General features: G+C 34.5%; 3 protein-coding genes across 3 annotated transcripts; 2 read left to right on the top strand and 1 right to left on the bottom strand.

Moving 5' to 3' along the window:
* Positions 1-8,390: 8,390 nt before the first annotated feature.
* LOTGIDRAFT_71684 (hypothetical protein) lies at positions 8,391-11,128 on the top strand (the record flags this gene model as incomplete). The annotated part of the gene is made up of 6 exons (XM_009063010.1): positions 8,391-9,045; positions 9,218-9,432; positions 9,480-9,569; positions 9,704-9,812; positions 10,058-10,807; positions 11,010-11,128. Coding segments are annotated over 6 exons (1,938 nt in total), but the record flags the coding sequence as incomplete, so codon positions are not given.
* A 4,786-nt stretch (positions 11,129-15,914) lies between these two features.
* LOTGIDRAFT_77818 (hypothetical protein) lies at positions 15,915-16,583 on the top strand (the record flags this gene model as incomplete). The annotated part of the gene is made up of 2 exons (XM_009063013.1): positions 15,915-16,052; positions 16,353-16,583. Coding segments are annotated over 2 exons (369 nt in total), but the record flags the coding sequence as incomplete, so codon positions are not given.
* A 2,873-nt stretch (positions 16,584-19,456) lies between these two features.
* Positions 19,457-20,650, bottom strand: LOTGIDRAFT_126754 (hypothetical protein; the record flags this gene model as incomplete). The annotated part of the gene is made up of 2 exons (XM_009063113.1): positions 19,457-20,456; positions 20,490-20,650. Coding segments are annotated over 2 exons (1,161 nt in total), but the record flags the coding sequence as incomplete, so codon positions are not given.
* Positions 20,651-21,444: the final 794 nt, after the last annotated feature.

A 21,444-nucleotide genomic window follows, 5' to 3' on the forward strand; every position in this document is an offset into this window, starting at 1 on the left:
TTAAAACGTTTCTTCTCAATTACAAATTAAAGAATTGCTGGTAATATTTACAAACTTTTTAGCCATACATTTTTATGTTTCTGTTCACCATATGCTTGCCTTTTTGAAAAAAAACCCGTTTGCATTGTATTTTACACATTAATAATCTAAAATCCTATTACATATTTCCAATACATTCACCTATAAATACTCATTACTTAACGATCATCAACGTAAACTTTAAGTTTAAACACTGTATAAATAGTTTTGTGTTGGTGCCAAAATTAATTAACCGACTCTTTCTCCATTCACAATCCAGTGAACACAGAAACACAGAATGGGATATATTCAGTTACATATAACTAAGCATATTTAGAGACTTTAAACAAAAATAGGAGGACACAGTATTACTTGATACGTTCATTCTGATATGCTTGAGATGAAAAAATAGAACTTGCTGGACACATAATTCAAATGTATGGTAAACTCAGTTAAGATATCAACTTGTGTAGTGATAAAAGTGATTAAACCTATTTTCACATCCTATCAATTGTGAAGAATGCAGTCAAAATGGCTAAAGGCGAAATTTGACTTGGGTGGAATTTGCGGTAAACCTTAAAGTAGTTATTCCTAGGATATTTTCAGCGTCTTTATAGTCGAACTCGGTGTAAGTGAATCAGCGGAAACTGACAATTCTGGTTGTTCTAGCCTATACGTAGCCGTTACGAAATTTTAATGCGGAACTCCTTCACCATGTCCTATATGGTTACCACCTGCATCGTACTTTTATAACAACACTGTCAATTAGATTTAGTTTCGAACTTGATACTTTTTAACATAGTACGTACTTGAAGTTCTTTCAATACACCACTCATAGTTGTTCGGTTTTATATCATTTATCTGCTGTTTGACATAATTAGATATAATTGCTTTTGTCAAGTTTCGAGTTGAGATAAATTCTATTGTGCATTTTTTCTACATCGGGATTTCCAGACGTTTTACTGGAAATGATGTCAATACAAGGCCGTAACTAGAGTCTTTTTTCTATGAAGCAAAAATTCATTTGCCTTTGTTTAATCTCATAAAAAAATCATTGTGTTCACAAAAAGAACCAGATTGGATCTTTAAACTACCTAGAAGGTTGTATACCTAACCTTTGACCTTTCCAACCTCAATATAAAGGTACCATGTGTAAATGTGTGAAGCTCTAAGTGTATGGTTATACAGTTACAATGGTGAACCATGTTGATAGATATTCTGATTGAAACATTTTTCATATAATTCGCATGCAAAACGTATTAAGAAAGTTAATAACACTACTAACACAAGGATCATAGCATTTTTCCTAGAGTTTTAATGGTCTACAGTCATGACCGTGTATTATAATGTAATATCATCACCGTAATATATTAAGTATCCTTACAATAGGCAGACAGCCACGACAGGCCAAAATGCAAACTATATTGAAATACCCTTTTTGACCCTGAAATCTATGGCCAATTAGATTGTGTATAACAAATCTTGCAATATTATTATAAGAATCGGTATATATTATGGTATTGTATATACAAAACATAACCTATATTCATAACGTGGTAGACAGGTGTATTACCAAACTACTATATAGTACCTACTGTGTTTTATTAAAACACCCCGTTGACTGAGCCTCCTCCCTTGTTTGTTTGACCTGTTTTTCAAAGGTTACAATATATTAGAGGACATCTTCACCCTTTTTCTACTACAATTTTCATTTAAAAGAAACACTACAATAAGAGGTCCAACATAATCAAAATTGGTTAACTATAATGCCTCAATGTTCTTATATGACCGATAAGTTGCATGCACTGCAAACTACTATGGCCACTTTCACTTGCAATGCAGTGATTAGTAACTATCTTACTTTGAATTTAATCATTCCGATTAACAATGTACATGTATTCATAATCACTACGTGAACGACTAGTTTCAGAATAGAGGTTCATTACCTCTGCAATGTGGAATACAACCAATTGGCTTTGATCTAAAATTGCATCTTTAATAAATATGGCAAGCTATGGTATACATATTCATTTATACAATATTAAATTAGATCAGTTAAGTTTAAATGATACTTCAAACTTCCGTGTATAACCAAATGGTTCAATACAAAACGGTCGAAGGCTCACAATTTTTTTTATGCCTGTGCAAATGTGATTCGAATCAGTTTACAAAACGAATGCCAGCAGACGTCCGGTAACCTACAAAATGTGGAATGGTAACTAAAAGTAAATGGTGTGAATCGAAACGTGTGTAGATGTTGTATGTAGATGAGTAAAGCAATGAAAAATTCTCGCCTGTATTTGGCATATCGCCTCGCCAAAATAAGCCATAAGCTAAAAATAGACGGGAGTTGAAGTGTAGTAAGGATGGTAGGTCTGACTGAATCAATATACAGATAGGATATAAAACAAGTGTTTCAAAAGGTGTCGGAATAAAAAAAAAATAAGTTATTTTTAAGGATTTTTGTATAATATATTGATGGAATATCGTAATTGTTGCTGACCTAAAATGAAGTGGAGTTTAGAACTCTGTGTTTTGTTTCTAGGTAAGAAATCAGTCTGTATATTTTATGAGATGAATTCCAACCAATTAATGTGCTACTGTGTAGAATAGTTTATATGTTAACAAACTGTGTGAAGCGATATTTACCGTTATATCAATTTAGTAAATATTTCCAACACCAATTTCATGACCTACAATGAGATTAGATTCTGTAAAATTCTGAAAACATACCATTTCAAGTAGAATTTACTAGTAATTATGGCCAATTGTTAAAAAAGATCTAGAAAATAGGTATTATCTTTAATGTCGTTTGTATGGCTCTTGAAAAAGCATGGGCTAACACGCGCACCTTGTCTTAAACCCTTTTCGACGACATATAGCAATACAAGATTTGAGATTATTTGTCATATTTCTACAAGAAATTTGTCAAATTTTTGAGTGACAAGTAACATTTAGTTAAATTGTAAAAAAAATTCCCTCTTGTTTTAAAAACTTGGGAAGAGCCTGCCACTAAGTCAGTATTTCCACGAAAATTCCTTCGTGGTCGTGGATGACTAATGTAGTTAATTTTCATATAATCTATGGGTGCAGCTAATAATAATCATTAATTCATATCACGTAGCCATTGATTTCTCCTAATTATTTTAAATTGTTGGTAGGAATAGGAACAGGCTTATGGTACAAGGCGATCTAACACCTGTAGAGTATGTTTAAACTTCTGTGGTTTATTTTAAGAATTTTTAGATTTTATCTGGTTGTAACTCTCATCATATAAGAAAAGAACTTGCTGATTAGGCAACTTATTTTAAGAATCTCAATTCATTTATAAGGTTTTACTGGTACCAAGAAGGTAATGATTAACAATCTTTTAAAAGGCTAAGAAGAATGTACATACCATTTTGAAAAAGAATAAAGATGCTCAACTGTATATTTATTATTGAAGTAGTTGCGGTAAGGTGAGAATGATTCAACAGAAACAGAATGAAAATTTTTAGTAAAACAAAACTTGTCCGAGCAATCCAAAGGAGTATTATATTACAAACAGGCGATCTTATGTCAAGTATAGATGAATTAGAATGTCATGCACGCGTTTGAGTCAATATTTAACTAGCATGTAAATTGAGACCAAAATAAACACAGTTCTACAAAAATAGTTTTGAATATGACCCCGATGATACTTTTATACACCTACAGATTATAATGAAGGCACATTAATTTCACTCACCATTTCAGAGTTCAGCAACGAAAAATCTTGGGAACTAATGTAATTTAAACCAGGATATTAGCAAGTATTACATGCTTGAATTACAGATACGAATACAATACAGAAATGATAACAGTACATGTTCTTTTCGAATGCCAAATTGTGGTTTGAAATCCCTGCAGACTAAGCAGCATTCATGTTTTTATATCATTGAGATAAGGAACGAAATTACTCAACTAATATTCGTTTTGCATTCATTTTGCACGAGAAGCACCAAAATCCGGTTTTTAACGTGTATCTTTATAGATAATTTCGAGCTGCGGCTCCTCAAGTTCATTCTCGTCATTTATGCTATTCAGACCATTATTTTGTGATCGCTTAGCTTGATTTTAAATAACTTTTAGAATACAAATCAAAAGGTTTGTATTTATTAATTTTATTTAAGTGTGTTAATGCTTATAACTTAATCAACCTAAAGTTTCTTATCGAGTGAAGCAACACAGTGAAAGGATTGTAATCAGATGATGAGAGCCGGTATGAGTCATTAATTATTAAAATATGTAAATATTGGCACGGTTCCTGGAACACACTACACTGACATCTTGTATATATTCTTCCCAGATAACATGTAATAGGTGAAAGGTTACTGATATTATAAATAATATGATGGTTTTACCATCTGATCTGTATCAATAGGTTGCTTGGGTTTTTCATATTTATCTGCACTTTTATTTGTGTTATAAAAGAATTTCTGCAATAGAAAGTTTTCATCTGATAATCAGTCTGTCAAAAATTCTTTCGAATAGAAATAATTGTCGTTCAGAAAAAGTGAATTTCTATTGTTGAACAATGATTCCTGCTTAGTAGTTGTAAGAAAACAACCGGACTCTCAAGATTGCCTCAAAAGAATACCTAAACCAAATCAAATATGTCAAAGTAGAAAAACTTTATAAGCTATTATGTTATATTATATTAGGTTTATATTTCTTCCTGAGGAATATAGTTAATCTGGTGTGTATAATTCTCTACTAAAACACTTGTTCTCAAAGGCGGTCATTACCACAATAAAAGTCTGGTAAAAATAATGTTTATTGACCAGTGGTGAAGACGTACAGGTCAATGAGGCTAGTAATTTGTTGATGGAACCGAGAAAGTGTAAATTGAAAACATTTTAACATGAAGAAATATTTATAAACATAAAACATGTGTTTTTATAATATAAAGCTTTGATTGTTCTGAAACAAGCTATGGGTAAGGGGAAGGGTTCACCAACGAATGTTGAAGCTTACAAATGACTGATTATGTATATCTCACATTATTTCCAAAGAGTCGGATAAATAAGAGATTCTGACAGTGGCGGGGCCAGTCGCCCAAGACTGGGGGTACAAATAGGAGTAACACTGACTCAATAGGGAGACTTTTGCGGCTGAATTCAATGCCGCAACTCTGTCTTCTGAGAGGGTTCTTTCGAGAACGCCGCCACTAGATTTTGCACATTATCCAAAAAGGCAATACATTATTATATCGATACATGTGTTGTTTTGAATGACCAGTTACTTCTGACAAATTATCAGAATGTTATTCTACGGTTGTGTCCTGTATCAATCCAGAGACAGGTTTCACTGTTTCTGTTTATAGACTGTATCTTTACAATAATAGCGTTGATAATGGTTCTATATCTGTTCTCATTATTTTGTAATTGAAATTCAGACCAAGGCACTAGCACTATCTGTATTTGTCTCATTATAAGGAAGTGAGTTAATTATATATGATATACAGTGAAAATACAACCCAGTTATCAGAATATCTATATGATATATAGAGCCAACATGCTGGTTAAATTTCTCTCATCGTGACAGCAGGGAGAGTTCACAAAGTAAAAATAGAATCACTGTTTTACTGTAGAATTCCTGTTGTTTTATAACACTATGGCGCGTGTTTATGTACATAATTTACTTTATGAAAAAAATATATGAATGGCTTTTACAGAAAGTGGCTTTTATTTTCACATTTTTTCGTGTTTCTGTTTAGTCTAGTATTATGTTAGTTCTCAAATAAGAAATGATAAGGGAAATATTTTCAGGGAAGTAGGGGTAGCCGGCTCTTTTTATGTTCGTGTCCTGTCAAATTGTGTTAAGGACAAGGAAATACACATATTGCCGAGAGCCACTTTCATATTAACAAATATAAATATGAATCATCTATAGATTTCCCTCAGTGTCAGACTGATAGAAGCGCGAACAATAAATTTCATTGTGTAAAAACTTGAAAATCTCGAAAATTAAGGCGTCATAAAAATTCACTCAATACAATGAGTATAATATGGAAACCCAGCAGTATATCTAATTTATGAAATATATATATAAATATATATTATTATAGCGTTTTACTGGTCTAATAAAGCGTTATCTGCAGAGCCACTTGTAGTTACCAATAAACAAGGTAAACGCCAGTTAGGTTTTATCTCGAGATACTTGTATTACCGTGAGGATGGTAATTCTTTACCTAATATACTCATATCATATATCTCTACTGCCATTATATTTATCACAATTTACTTTTAATATTGTATATTTGTCTTGAACCAGATCTTGATGGAGGAAAGTCGATGTTCTTAGTGTTCTGGAGGGTGGATGTACATGCATTTGCCTTGGAAAATCTCTACCTCTTTCAGCCACATATTAACTACATAGCTTCCTTCTCTTCTATGAAAAGCGTATCATCAGATAATGACATCGTTTCATGTAACCAGTTTCTAAACACTCAACGAATCATAATTTGAATAAATAATATCAAGACGAAATCAAACTTGAAACAACATTCAAAGTATTAACGTAACTCGTGCTTACTAATCCTTAATTGCTAGACATTTCACATACAGAAATACAGAAACACGAGCAATTAAAAAGACCGGAAATTAGATTATAAGAGTTGCATTTGAAATCAAGACGATGACAACCAATATATATGAAACCTTTCTTGTGTTCCAGCTTTTGGAGAAATTATCACCCAAAGACCCGATTACAATGTTCGTACAGAGGATAGACGAGGAACAACTAAAGTTATCAGATTCAATGGTTTAGCCTATTTAAAATATAAATTTGATTACAATACACTACCACCAAATTATTATCAAAGAACAGATGAGGAAGATCTTAGTTTTTATTTCATTACGGACAAACCTGATGGACTTCTGTGGTTCCATCAAGGTGAAGATGGTCGAGAGATGCACATCAGTCTTAAGGTGGGTAGAGTTAATTATGCTACTTTATATTTCTTTTAATCTCCGTAATGTTATTATCAGAGAATGGTTTGATCATTTATGCAATTTACCAAATTCCAGAACATTGTGGCACAGAATCTTTCGGGCTGTCAGCTTTCATTCTGAAAGAGTAAGGTACTAATTTTGGTCGGCTTGTAAAAATCTGGTGACTCAGAGTCGATCCAGTTGTAAATGTTTACGGATAATTCAGGAAAGATCAATGAGCTTTGATCAACGTATGAGGACCAGCTAACAGAAAGGATCCATCGTGCACCTCAGTTGTTTCTTTCTGTTTTTTCTTATTAATTTATTTTTTTATATTATACAGGATGGCAATTTAATCTTCGTAAATGATGAAGATGGTAGTCCTAAAGAGATTACTATAAGACCTGATAGTGGTGCTGGTTATAACGACTGGAGATGGCATCGTCTTCATGTAACCAGAAAGGGCAGAAGAGTAAGTATATTTTATGACTTTACATCAACATAGCTCAATAAGTAGACAACAACGTAGCAAGTTCATCAACATTTTAAAGATAAAAGCGTTAGCTGCATCGTTAGTGTTCAGAGCCATGATCTGTACATAAATCGCGTTAAATTATCTGCAGTTATAAGCACAAGTCTCATTCTTCATGCCCAGTTTCATAAAGTTAAATCGTGTCTTCTTCATTGCAGGTGAACATCTCAGTTGACGGAAGAAATGGTAGAGATTATATATTTGAGAATGATGATATTCAATTCTTAACATTGGCTGATGTATGGGTTGGTGGTACACCCAATACGTATGAATTAACAAATGGTGTGGTCAGACGAAACTTCGATGGTGGTGTTGCTGAGGTATGATATCTATATACCTTTAAGGAAGATAGAATTATAAACTTTGTGAACGCCATACTTTAAAATGAAAATTCTGTAGTCTCGAATAATCAAAACTAGCTGTTGTTGACGCTAGCTCAGATCTCTCTGGAAATGCATATGTTTTTACATCTTATGTTCTCTTGTTGTATTTGAACTATATCCTAAATTAATTGAAATAATCCTTCATGTATAAGTTTTACCCAGTTGCAGTTTAGTACGTGGAGCAATATAAAAATAAGAGTACTCTTATAATGATATGTAGAGCGAATTATACAAATAATGGCAATAAAAGTTATTTTAATGATAGTTTTTTGTCTTGTCTTACAGATGATATACTCCACTAGAGATGGTAATACAATAACTGACGTCAATCTTATTGGATTATCCAGTTCATCTCATGGTGACATCGATATCCGAGAAGAATATATTGGAATAAATAGACCAACTCCTAATCGAACACCACGACCGTCAGTCACCCGGGAACCCACAATCATAAGAACCCCTCCACCACCACGTGTTACCCCTCCACCAAGGGTTGGTCCTACACCGGTAACATTCAAATCTTCTGAAACTTACATCACCTTGCCTACTCTTAAAGTACAGCAAGCTGGAGTCGTAAGCTTCAAGTTTAAAACCATCAAGGACAATGGTCTTATGTTCTACAATAAAGGATCACCAACTGAACCTAACTTCGTGGCTATTGAACTTTATGATGGTAAACTGTACTTTGTCTATGACTTTGGAAGCATTACTCGAAGAGTTCTCTTTTCACCAAGAATTGTTTCGGATGGACAACAGCATGAGGTGCAGATCAGGTTCTTTGGACGCCATATTGATCTTCTATTGAATGGTGAATCTAAGAGAATTAATTTTGTCAGTGGAGAAAATTTGACTGATAATCTACGAGGTGCTTTCTATGTGGGAGGTTATGACAGTTATACTACACTACCATGGTATGTCTGGTCGAGAGAAGGTTATCAAGGTTGCATCCAGGATTTGAGAATCAATGGTAAACAGGTTGATCTACATGCCTTGGTCAAGGGCCAATTCCTGTATGGTAAAGTAGAAAGAAAATGTCTTGATATGCCTCGAGAATGTACCCAACTTCAACCCTGTAGAAATGGTTTCTGTATTGACTCCTGGGATGGTTATCGTTGTGACTGTAGAGGAACACGTTTTACTGGAAGAAACTGTGAAAAGAGTAGGTATTATTGAAAAATGTTCAAACTAATCCCATATGCTGCATACTGTGTTATTTGCTACCTATTCCACTATTAGTAGCATCATCCCAGGTTTTTTCTTAGATATTTTCCTTGCCTACTGCGTATCAATTGAATTCATGCCCAAGTTTTGAAATGTTTTTTTTTCTTCAGATGCATTAATTGGTGCTTTAGATGGTAATCAAGTAGCTATAGTATCCATTGATGCTCCTCGGACTCACACTAATGATATCTCATTGAGATTTAAATCACCATTGAAAGATGCCTTATTGTTCCAAACCTACACTGATGTATCCAATGAATACCTCAGATGTGAATTAGAAAATGGTCGTATAAAAGTTACCACAAATCTCGGTGGTGAAACAAAGGTGGGGTGATTATTAATTTATTGTCACAATATACAATATGTTTATAGAACACTGATATCAATTATAGTATCAAATGTCTTCACATGCAACAAACTTTCAGGAACACGAGGCATAAATTCATCCGTGGGCTAAGCATTGTTTTCTGCTTATATATAGTATCTTTGAGCAATAGTTTATAATTTCTTACAATGGTCCAAAAGAGTTTCTGTTTCAGTACAATTAAAACAAATTAACTAAACAATATTAGACAAAAATGTTAATTGTGTTTTAGTCATATTATGCTGGAGAGAATCTCAATGATTTCCAATGGCATACAGTATATATTAACCGACGAGCTAACCAGATAGAAGTTTGGGTTGACGATGGTGAAAGAGTCACAGGTGGGTTATATAGTGTGATTATCTTGAGTTTTTTGGCTTTTATCCAATATTTATGCCTTTGAAAGCAATTTAATATCTACGTTCTCTTCAGACTGAAATAATCCTTGAACAAAAACAAAAACATGGTGGACAGAAATGCCATTATCAACCACAGACATCTCTTTTTCTGTTGAAAGTTATTTTTATCAGAGCCCAGACAAAGCGAAGAAACCGCTCGTACACATTATTATTGTTCTTCTTTCCAGGTGAACTTGCTGGTGAAAGATACTTTTTCGACATTGGACAAATATTTGTTGGCGGTTTAACTGACGACAGAACTGCAATTGGTGGTGATGCCACTAATTATATCGGCTACATGCAAAGCTTTATGTTCAATGACGTCAGTGTTTTTGACACAGCAAAGAAACCACTGAGTTTCAACTTGACAGATATTACCACATTACCTCCCTTGATCTACAACCCGGTTACCATCAAGACACGTGAACATTACGTCCAGTTACCAACACTTAGAATTCCACAGTCTATGGTCATCAACCTGATGTTTAAAACCAAAGAAACCAGTGGTGTTATACTGTTTAATGGTGGTCGTAATAATGAATTCATTGCCGTGGAACTCTACAATGGATATCTTCACTTCTCCTTCAATACTAGCGACAGTGCTCCAGCTTTGCGTATGAATACACCTCAACCACTGAACGACAATAAATGGCATACTGTAACAATCCGTCGAGTTGACAACCGTCGTTTCAGTGTCAGTATTGACGGTGCATCTACCACTATTGCAAGTGAAGGACGAGATACCAGTATTGACTTACAAGGTCCCCTGTATATTGGTGGATTACCAGAGAACATGTTTGATAAACCATACATCAATAGTGCTCTACTGTCTAAAAATGGTTTCCAAGGATGTTTGGCCTCCATTGATTTGAGTGGAGCTGTACCTGATCTGTTACAATACAGTCGAGGATCAACTGATATCTCTACTGGATGTACTGGTAAGTTAAACTGTATTTTTAATGAAATCTCTTACATATTAGAAGAAAACCATAATATTACCTGATTATACAGTAACTTGTCAAATATTATACCAATATGAACTAGCTATCAGGAAATTGGCTTTTTGGATCTTGATACAATCGACAATGGCTGTAATCACCCAAGTGCTGTAATCATATGTACATATATATTTCGTTTCAGAAATCCAGTCTATCTGTGGACCAAATACATGTTCAAACTTCGGTACCTGTGTACCTGATGGAGGTCTTTTCCGATGCGATTGTAACATGACATCTTATGTTGGTACGATCTGTAGCGAAGGTATGTAATTTTCCCTGAACTGTTGATACGATTAAGGTACTGGTACAACCACAACGATTCTTTGATGAATCCTGTTGCAAGGACAAATTATGGAATACAGGTATATACATGCATACATGTAAACTTACTGAATTATCCGATCTTTTTAATGCTTCTTTTTGGGTTTTCAGAGGCAAATGGATTTAGAATCATGGAATCTGGGGCCAACAACGGTGTGTTAATCTACTCTTACTCAGCTGGATTTGAACCCAGCACCATGGCTGATGATATTGCCTTTGGTTTTATGACTAACGAAGAGAACGGTTTGCTGATGAGAATCAACAGTGCTTTAGTTGGAGACTTCATTGAACTGAAAATGGTAAGAAATTTCAAATTCGTTTAGTGTAGTTTTCCAAGAAACGCCACTGTCTACAAATCTTGCTTTTCAAATTTAAATTTAGAGAATCTGGAGTAATTATCACAAAAATTCTTTATCTTCATTAGGAAAACGGATACGTTGTTGCGGAATACGATACAGACTCTTCTGGAAAAAGTAGCAAGATCGTCCAGTCTTCCAAAAAGTTCAATGATGGTAAATACCATGTAGTCAGGTTTTACAGGACCAGTAACAATGCTACCTTGAGAGTTGATGATTTGGGAGCTAGGATTAATTCCCATGCTAGTAAGTATAATACATTTAAGGCTTTTACTATCTTGAAAGGCTCGCATTGCTAAAACAATGTTTTAGTATTCAGGAGGTTGAGGTCTCAATTTTGAGAATTTGTTGTGGTAACTTAAACTCAACGGAGTCCGAGTGTACTTATCACTACATATTCTGGTCGATCTCGATTGTAATTGTAACTAGTTCCCAATGATATTTGGTGAAAGCTGTTCATAGTTTTCCCATTTTGGTAAAGAATTATATGCACTCTCGAGTTTGATGATAATGCTCCATTCTAATTTTAGTCCGCCATGGAGTATTTGATAAACAAGGAACAATATATGTCGGTGGTTACAGAGTTAATAATGTTGTACAACAACCGTTTAATGGTATCATAGCTGGTAAGTATCTATCTACTTTACTTCACGATCTCTTATATCGATTTGTTAAATTCTATTATCATTTAAAAATACACTGATATTGTAAATGTTGTTGTTGATGTTCGAAACGCAAAATCAACATTTCCTTTTATATCTAATTAATTCGTAAATAAAATCCGCTAAAATTTTCTTTTTTAGGTATGTACTACAATGGGTTAAGAGTATTAGACTTGGCAGCAAACAAACGCCAGACAGCATGGATTGGTGATGTAGCCATTGCTCCTCATCCATTCTCATTGTCTGGAAGGTAAGTTGTCAAAATGCGAAAAATTTTGAACAAATGAACTAAAAACATAAAATACATTGATAATCCGGGTTAATGAAACATATTATTAAATTAATATCACATAAATAAAAAAACAAGTATGAACCTCATAACTTTCTACTCTATATTTATAGTACCATCAAGATTGTTACACAACCTGCAATTTTACCAACACCATTCCCCAAACCTACAGTTCCCCCAGTGGTAATACCACCAAGTGGCACAGGGGGTACAGGACAAACCGGAGGAGGGGGACTAGGATGGGAAGAAGGTGGAACTGGAACACAAACTTCAACCGGTGGAGGTGGATCTGGTATTCTAATTGGCTCTGCTGGTGGTGGTAGTGGTGCTGCTGGAGGAGGTCCTGTTGCTGCTGCTGCCATTGGTGGACCCGGCTCCGGTGTTTTCGGTACTGGACCGAGAGCAGGAGCTGTTATGGGAGCTATATTGGGAATTCTGGCTTTAGCTAGTAGTTTGATGTGGGCTTTTTACATGTAAGTTTAGTATTTCTTTGTATCTGTATAATAAAATAATCAGGTGCACATAAACCGAAGAACATGTATTTGGATTTTAAACTGAAATATCTTAAAATTACTAATGGGCTGTCGTTTACGAAAGGGTAACTTACACTCAATTGCATGATTATCGTATGCTATTCTAGGTGTAAACCAGGATGGTGTGCCGGAGCTGGACCAGCCGCAGGTGCTCCAGTTGCCATCTCACCTCCAAGAGCAGGTTCAAATCTAGGAGTAGTTCAAGCAGCTGGAGGTATGAGTGCCGTCGGTGCTGGTGCAGGAGCTGGAGCCGCAGCAGGAGCTGGTGCAGGTGAGTTATCCATTAAATGATTAATTTGAATGGCTTAAGCAACTCTGTATTGTGTTTTATTGAACTGAACTATCCAAAGTCAAATGTGGTCTTCAGACAATGATCGGTTTTCAAAATACACCTTATAAAGGAACACGATATACCCGTGTAACAAATTTTAATATCTTAATTGATAATATCAAAATTATACCGATGTTAAGCTTTGTCATTTGTTTTTCCAGCTGACTTAAATTTGTGCGACCAAACTAAGCATTTAATAAATTTCTTGATTGTAAAAAAGATGCTTAAGCCATAAATCCATCTTTTATAACTAATATTATTTGTGCATGCAATTATATCTATTTATATTAAATTTTAAGATTTATTATCAAAAAATGAAACTTTGAAAAGTATTTTTGTTAAATTATTTCTGTATTTTGAATGGTCTCTATGGACCTTTAAATATATTACTTTTCGTAAATTATTTTATTTTTGGATATTATTCTCTGAATCAGCCAAAATTAATAAATATTTTATGTTGAATTATTTGTTCACTATTGTGTATATATGTTAATTTATATGGGCCCATCATATCTCATTATATAACTTTATAATCATTATATTCCGAGAAATATCAAAGTTATTTATGATATAATGCATGCCATTACTAACAATAACTAGTTATATAGACATTGCCATAGAAACCAATATTTGATATCATAATGATGCAACTTTCTTCCATATTATTTGGAAATAATCTCATTTTGATTATGTACATAGAGCTCGCCAAATTTTGGATCAAAATATATTCCATGAATACTTTCGAAAAAAAGAATCATATCTTTAAAATATAATATGAGTGATATCTTGGGTTAGGGTTAAATGTAGTAATGTCTTATATTAACACTTCTAAAGGTCGAGAGGCCCTGTCCCTTGCTAGAATGTAGTAGTTTAGAAGTTAGTTCAGTTGTTAGTATTGGTATAGCAGATGGTGTGGTATCATATTGGTGTTGTCATTGCAAACAAATCTAATGGCCATCTCACTCTCATGTTTCTTCCCAGGATCCGTCTCAGGAGGTGCTGTAAACTATGATACTGCTACATTAAGAGGAACAGGGACCTTTACTAGCTCTGGAACTAACATTGGAACTCCTAAGGCACAGAGAGCCTATCTTGGATCTACTGCTTCTCAAGTTTCAGGTGGAGGAGGTTATGGCGGAGGTTCATCTGCCTATTATCAACAAAACACTCTTAAATCAAACTCCAGTGTCGTGGATGGTGGAACTCTCGGATCACCAGCCACTCTTGCGTCGTACAACTACGAAGGACATGGTATGGCTGACTATGATCTAGCCCACGGAGGAGGAGGAGGAGGATCTGCGAACTACCAAAGCAACACTCTTCAATCAGGCTACTCTCAATCCAACTTCTCTATGTACAACTATAACATGCAGAATGTACGTACCGTCACTGGACAACATCAAATGATGGGTTATGCTGGACACAATGTCATACCACCAACACCAGGTGCTATGGGCGAGGAAGTAAGAGTGGACTGCTGTTTGATGACACATGATGGTAGCAGTGTTGTTACTGGTTCCAGTCACGGACCTCCACAATGTTGGGATATGCAGGTATTTTTTTTATTTTGTTACTTTCTAGATTGATGCTAAAGAGTATAAATGGTAAACTACAAATTAGTATCTGGCTTTTAAAGTAAAACTGATGATTAAGTTCATGTACATGTATATTATTTTATGTGGATGCTTTGAAACTGTCTAAGATAGCAGACATAATTATAATACTAGTTTTCTAATACATACATGTATATAATTCCATACCATCGTATTTCAGTCTGGTGAACTACTCAGAGTGATGAAGGGCTACACCATGGGTTCAACCAATCTGCATTTAGCTTGTAACGACCGTATGTTAGTAGGAGCAGTCAATGCAGATTTGGAGATCAATGAATATTCTGTCAGGAAAAATGTGACAAACAGGCAGTTACAGGTAAGATGAGCCATAATTATCTTTATAATCACCTGGTCTGAAGTTCACAAATTTTCAATCCACGAAACTTTGTAGTCACATTGCTGTCCTGCACTTCTGATAGCATTATAAGCTTTGATATCTTTCCTTTTTTACAGATCTGGGACTTCAGCACTGGTCAACCATTAGAGATGTCATCATTGATAGAATATTGTTCAGCATTGTGTGTTATGAGTGACAATGATAAGATAGTGTTTGCTAGAACTGATAAATTTGGAAATGGTACCGCTGTAGTCGTGTGGGATATTATGGGCAATCAACCTATCAAGGAAATGCGTTATGATAGCCCAGTAGGAAACAATGACTATGTGCATTACCTTAATTTATCTCAAAATGATCGGTATGTGATCGCCGGTTTCACGAACACCTTTGACAATCATGCTGAATTCGTTGTCTTTGACATGACTCTTACTAGTTATAATGTTATGGAACCAAGTTTCCTCCGATTAGATGCTAATCCGGAAGTGACAGAAGTGTTACCACGTGATGAAGCTGTCACTGGATTACGTAATGGAGATCTTGTTGTATGGAGTCTGCGCAATGGACAACCTAACAGACAACTAGTGTCACCCAATGGTCGTGCTGCTCATGAACGAGAAGTTAAAGCTCTTGCTAGATCTAAGGATAATAAATATTTGGTATCAGCCTCCGCCGATGGATTATTAAAGACTTGGGATCTAGAAACCGAGAGACAGTTAACAACTATGTCTGGACATCAAGATGAGGTAAGTCTGGTACTACAACAATTCAAGCTCTATTATCAATATCTGCCCAGAGTACAAATTTGCGATTTGGTTTGTCAATTCAGCATCACTTTTAGAGTTCCCTCAATAATGTTTATTTGGTATTTCTATAATAATAATTGGACCGTTTCAAACGACAGTTTTATGCGTCTCGGTGCAAATACATAGATATTTTAAGAATGTATAATACCTTTAATCAATTACCCAAAATGTGCAACTTTTGATGATAAATTATATTTCTGTCAATAATTTTGAATAACATTGAGTGTAATCTTGTTGTAGGTGTGGTGTTGTGCTGTTTCACCAGATAACGAAATAATAGTATCAGGTTCACGTGATGGTACCATTAGATTATGGCAGTTGAAAAGTGGTAAACAGATCTGTTCATTCAACGCTGGAGTTGACGTTTTCTACATCACCATGAGTCAAGATAAGAGCACCATCGTTGCCCTTGGCGACAAATATGGCGCCCGTAAGCTCATTATGTTGCAAGTAGTACGTACAAAAGTTCGACGCCAAATTAGCTCTTAATATTGAATTAATTAGAAAACGTGCAATTAATTTCCTGGTTCTTGAAAGTGCTGTGACAAGGGAATTTGCTATAAAATTTTGTAAAAGTTCAAAGGTTGGGATTAGTGGGCCTACATGATTTAGCATTTGCATAAATTTCAAGTGATCTGAAATTCCTTTGTTTTTGTTTTTAAAGGAAAAAAATCGAAACTTTAAACACCATATTGCACCGCTAAACAACATTTAAATTGCATGCTTTTATAATTTAATTCAGTTACCCCTCCCTTCTACTCTACGCAAAGTAAATAATACTCAGAGTGTGTTGTTCGTTATATTGTTAGCCTATTCTAAATAAGAAAAAGAGTCAAGCATAATAATGGGCAGTCGCATAGATTGTCACAATTTTGGAAAAAGTTTAAATTCATTGTCCTTAATTACATCGAAAAAATGGTGTTATCAAAATTGATTAATTGCCCAAATCATAAAAATACGAATGACATAATAATTCTTAATATTTAATACAACATTATTTATAATAAATATGTAATTTCTAGGGATATGTAGAAATATTTATATATGTGTATAAGAAAGCTTTATTTTAATTTCTTGCCATTTATTTATAGCCATTGTATGTATGTTAAAGGCTATTAGATTGAGTAGAAATTCGAAAATAGTGTTAAGAAGAACAACATTGACATGAAGTTATCCCCCTTTAAGCGTTCTGTTTTCACATGTATTGCGTACATTTTTTAAACTGCACAGAACATGACATTATGCAAGGCTTGTACTACATACATTAGTATGATGTGATTAGGCGGGAGAGGGATAACTCTTACGATATGGAGAAGTTCGCTCGCCAGAGTCTAACTGTGCTTGATTATATATTGTGATCTCATTTAATTACGATTTATGTATATTAACAAAAACGAGCTCAGTCTATCAAGTTTACTTTTCTCGGGCATTTTATCCAAAATTTAGTGTTGCCACGTCTCTGATAAAGTTGTCTCATAAGCTTTTAATGTAGAGCGAAAGAGACATAAATAGGTCGATTGCATTAGCCTTGAATTTAAAATCTTACCTCATGGTCAAGGATAATTTTGTATATTTTTATACTCTTCTCTGAATAAATACATTAACGGGATATCTATGAAATCCTTGTGTACCATTTTATAATTTCTATGAATTTTCATGTAACTTTTGAAAGTGCTGCTTTATAATTTCACTGTCTTTTATTATTACAATTCGTATATAAAAATTCAATTGAGTTTTGTTTTGAGCATAAACTTTGTTCGCCAATATTATCGTTGAATAAACACAACATATTTGCATTATCGAGACAAAATCTACTATTGGAAAAGTGTGTATCCAATATAATTGATTGTGAGTCAAGTCAAAGCCTATGATGGAGATTTGGAGAATTTCCTCTCGATTTATCAAGTAAGCACCTTTATATACAACTTTGTATATACCTATATCGAAAACCCTTGGCTAAAGTTCAAAGTGACAGGGTTTGTGGTCAAATGACTTATGTTACAGTGAATCGTACATCTGGTCAAATTTGTATCATATTTTCAGAGCAACTGGGGGATTAAAATATATCCGCTTGAAAAAAAAAAGACTTGATCTAATGTCTAAAACAAGCACAAAACAAGCCATAAAAAGGTTTATGATTTGTGAGTATGATAAGAATATACGGAGACAGACTAGAAGAGTTGTAATGTATAGGCTTGACGGTTTTCACCTGCCCCTTAATCATACAAATAATAAGTCAAATATGTATCATTAGAGAGGCTAATTATACACTTGACGTTAAAGTAGCAATCATTTTGTCAAACTAGGGGTCGTGATTTAGCTCACTGTTAGGAAAACAGAAGCCTGCTGAGCGACGGGGTTACACTGTTAATATCAGAGCCCCTTTTAATCCCTAAAGATAATAATATCTTTACGAGAACACAGTCCCTAATTAACTACGCCACAACTTCACGCACTTCATAAAAAGTTGCTCTTGAATGAAATAATTTACCAGATCACGTGATTTGTAATATGAGATTTAATTGGGTATGATGAAAGCATGCTGACCTTTTTAAACAGGTGCTTTGGTCAAAGTCTGCATAAACTGTCTTTACAAAAAAAAAACCTATATTGTCGATTATGGTAGTTTAAATCTGTAAACTGTACTTTCAATATATTTGAAAAGTTATTGATTTTATATTTTAATTAGGATGGTCTTCCATACAAACAGATGTGCAGTAGGACTCGATATTATTATACCTAATAAAACCGTATAGACCTACCCAACCACCTCTATGGACAATTATAAATTGGTGAATAGTTTACAACTGTATTTACATATTCCCTCATTAGATAATTTACAACATTAAATAATCATATCAATTAAAACAGTGTACACGCTTTAAATTCTTCAAAACAGTCATTATGACAATTTCTCTTGAAAATAAATTATCATAATCACATATCATATTTACAAAAGTCATTATGACACACTGAATGTGCAAAAAATGCTCATAATGTAAAATAATATATACAGATAATGGTAATAATGAAAAAAACAAACAATACAATCATGTAACAAGTTGTTTTCAAGTTGTTTTATTTGTATTCTCAGATCATTCGGAAAAAAACCCCATAAAACTAGCAGTGACTTATGATATGTTTTGCAAATCATTTCTGTTATTCTATGATTCTAGTATTTTTCAATAAGAAAAAAGTTCTACAAACTTTTTTCTTATTGAAAAATACTAGATATTTTAAAGATTCGTTTAGGGATCACATTCAAGTTTTTAGAAGCAATGTTCTTCCTTAAAGCAATATCTATACTGATCTAGTCATTACTTATTCACATAAGTTCTTCATGATTACAGAAGTTTTCTACTGTCAATGTTAGCCAGTTTCCTTTCTTCCGACAATTGTCCGTTTTCCGAATCGCTGCCACATTCCTCTCCGTCTTTTCCGCCTTCTGTGTGCGTTTTCGTATGTTTTGCCAAATGGTCGCTACGCATGAATTTTTTGTTGCAGACTGGACAGGCAAATCGTTTCTCTCCGGTGTGTGTTCGTAAATGTCTCTGCAGTTCATCTGAGCGAGTGAACCTTTTACCACAGAACAACCAGTTGCAGACGAACGGTCGTTCTCCTGTATGCCATCGTAAATGAGCTTTTAAATGTGATGATTTGTTATACACCTTTCCACAGCCTGCGATGTGACAACTGTGGATATTTCGTTTACGAAGATGTTCTCCCGCCGGGCCTAGTCTATCTGCTTCATGGCAGTTGGGACAGTTACAGTTTGATCGACCTGGGTATCGTCGTTGAGTTCGAGAAGTGGAGATGGTCGGCATTCCTGGCCTGGTTAGAAATGGACTAACTGTGTTTGGAGAAAGTTCCGTTTGGTTCGTTAACATCGATTTGTATGTATTGTATGTGTCTTGTAAAAGATGTTGACCAGAAGAATAAATATTATTAGGATTTGAACCCAGGGCGTGGCTCAATGAATATTCAGTGGATGGATAGTTGGTGGTTATTTGTGACCTGACGAAATCATTGGTAACATCCCACCATGCCGAGGTTCCATTGAGAGTGTTTACTTCGCTCTTTATCCCAGATGTATGACTACCACTAAACGGCCAGGTGTCGTAAGGATGCCCAGCCAATCCGTGCATCCTTGTATAAACCGAACCTAGCCCCGGGGAACTGATGGTGCCCTCACTTGGCGGTGTGGGTAACTTCTGAGATAGAGATGTCGGTGAACCTTCTGAAGGGGGGTAATTTGCTGAGCTGTTTGAGTAGAAGAGATCATTATTTAGCGTGTTGCTGGAGGCTACAGTAGTATTTGAAGTACGACCATAAGATAAATAATTACTAGCTACGGAGGTGGTTGTCGTTAGAGCAGACGTTTTCTGTGACGTCAGACCAATGGCTCCAGGCGATGTTCCAGGTTCTTTTTTCCACGGATGGAAACCTTTGGGTAAATTGGTATCTAGTAGAGGCTGAGGACTCTTACTGTTTATTTTATTGTATTGAGCTGTTAACATTGCCAAGGGAGTTCCACCCAGAGGGTGTGTTTCCTGAAAAGAGAAAAATATCACAATATTTATTTTTTTTAATGACGACCCAATATCTCAAAAAACAAAAGAACACAGTTGAAAATACCAAATGGTGTTTTATTTTCTTGAAAACATCATCTCCCTCGATCTACGTTACATAAGAGTATGATAAACTTACGTCAATGATTCTTTCAGAAATTGACAAAAACTTTCAGAACTGTAATAATGAATTAATCGAAACGAATCTATCGAATTCAAAATACATGTCTTAAATACTAGGTTCTATGACATTTACAATAACGAACACAGAAAGAGACCCATATGTGTACTACTAATGATAAGGATCGGAACCATACTTATATATACTTGTATACTTAGACATAAATTCAATTTTTAGTACAAATTTAATTATTAATCAGAGAAAAATAATAATTTAGGCTAATAAATCAGCAAATCTTTACGAAATTCTAATCTCAAGAATTTATCACTTTTTTAAGTTTCAAAAGAAAATAATCGAAGTATACTCGTTGGCATGTTCCGGTAGAATATATTTTTTTGATATAAACCTACTGGTGCTTAAGGAACATGACTCTTTGGTTACCTATATAGTTTTGATATAAATATCGTGCACAGTATTCTAACAATTGATATAAACATTGTTTATCGTATTCAGAACAATTTATATAAACATTATTCATCATATTCTGACATTATTTATAAACAATGTTCATCATATTCTGAATGAATGAATGAATGAATGGAGTTTTACGTCCTAATTTTCTGCATCATGTGGGCCAATGAAG

Source organism: Lottia gigantea (genome assembly GCF_000327385.1).
Source record: "Lottia gigantea unplaced genomic scaffold LOTGIsca_55, whole genome shotgun sequence".
In the NCBI taxonomy this organism is placed as follows: Eukaryota; Metazoa; Mollusca; class Gastropoda; family Lottiidae; genus Lottia; species Lottia gigantea.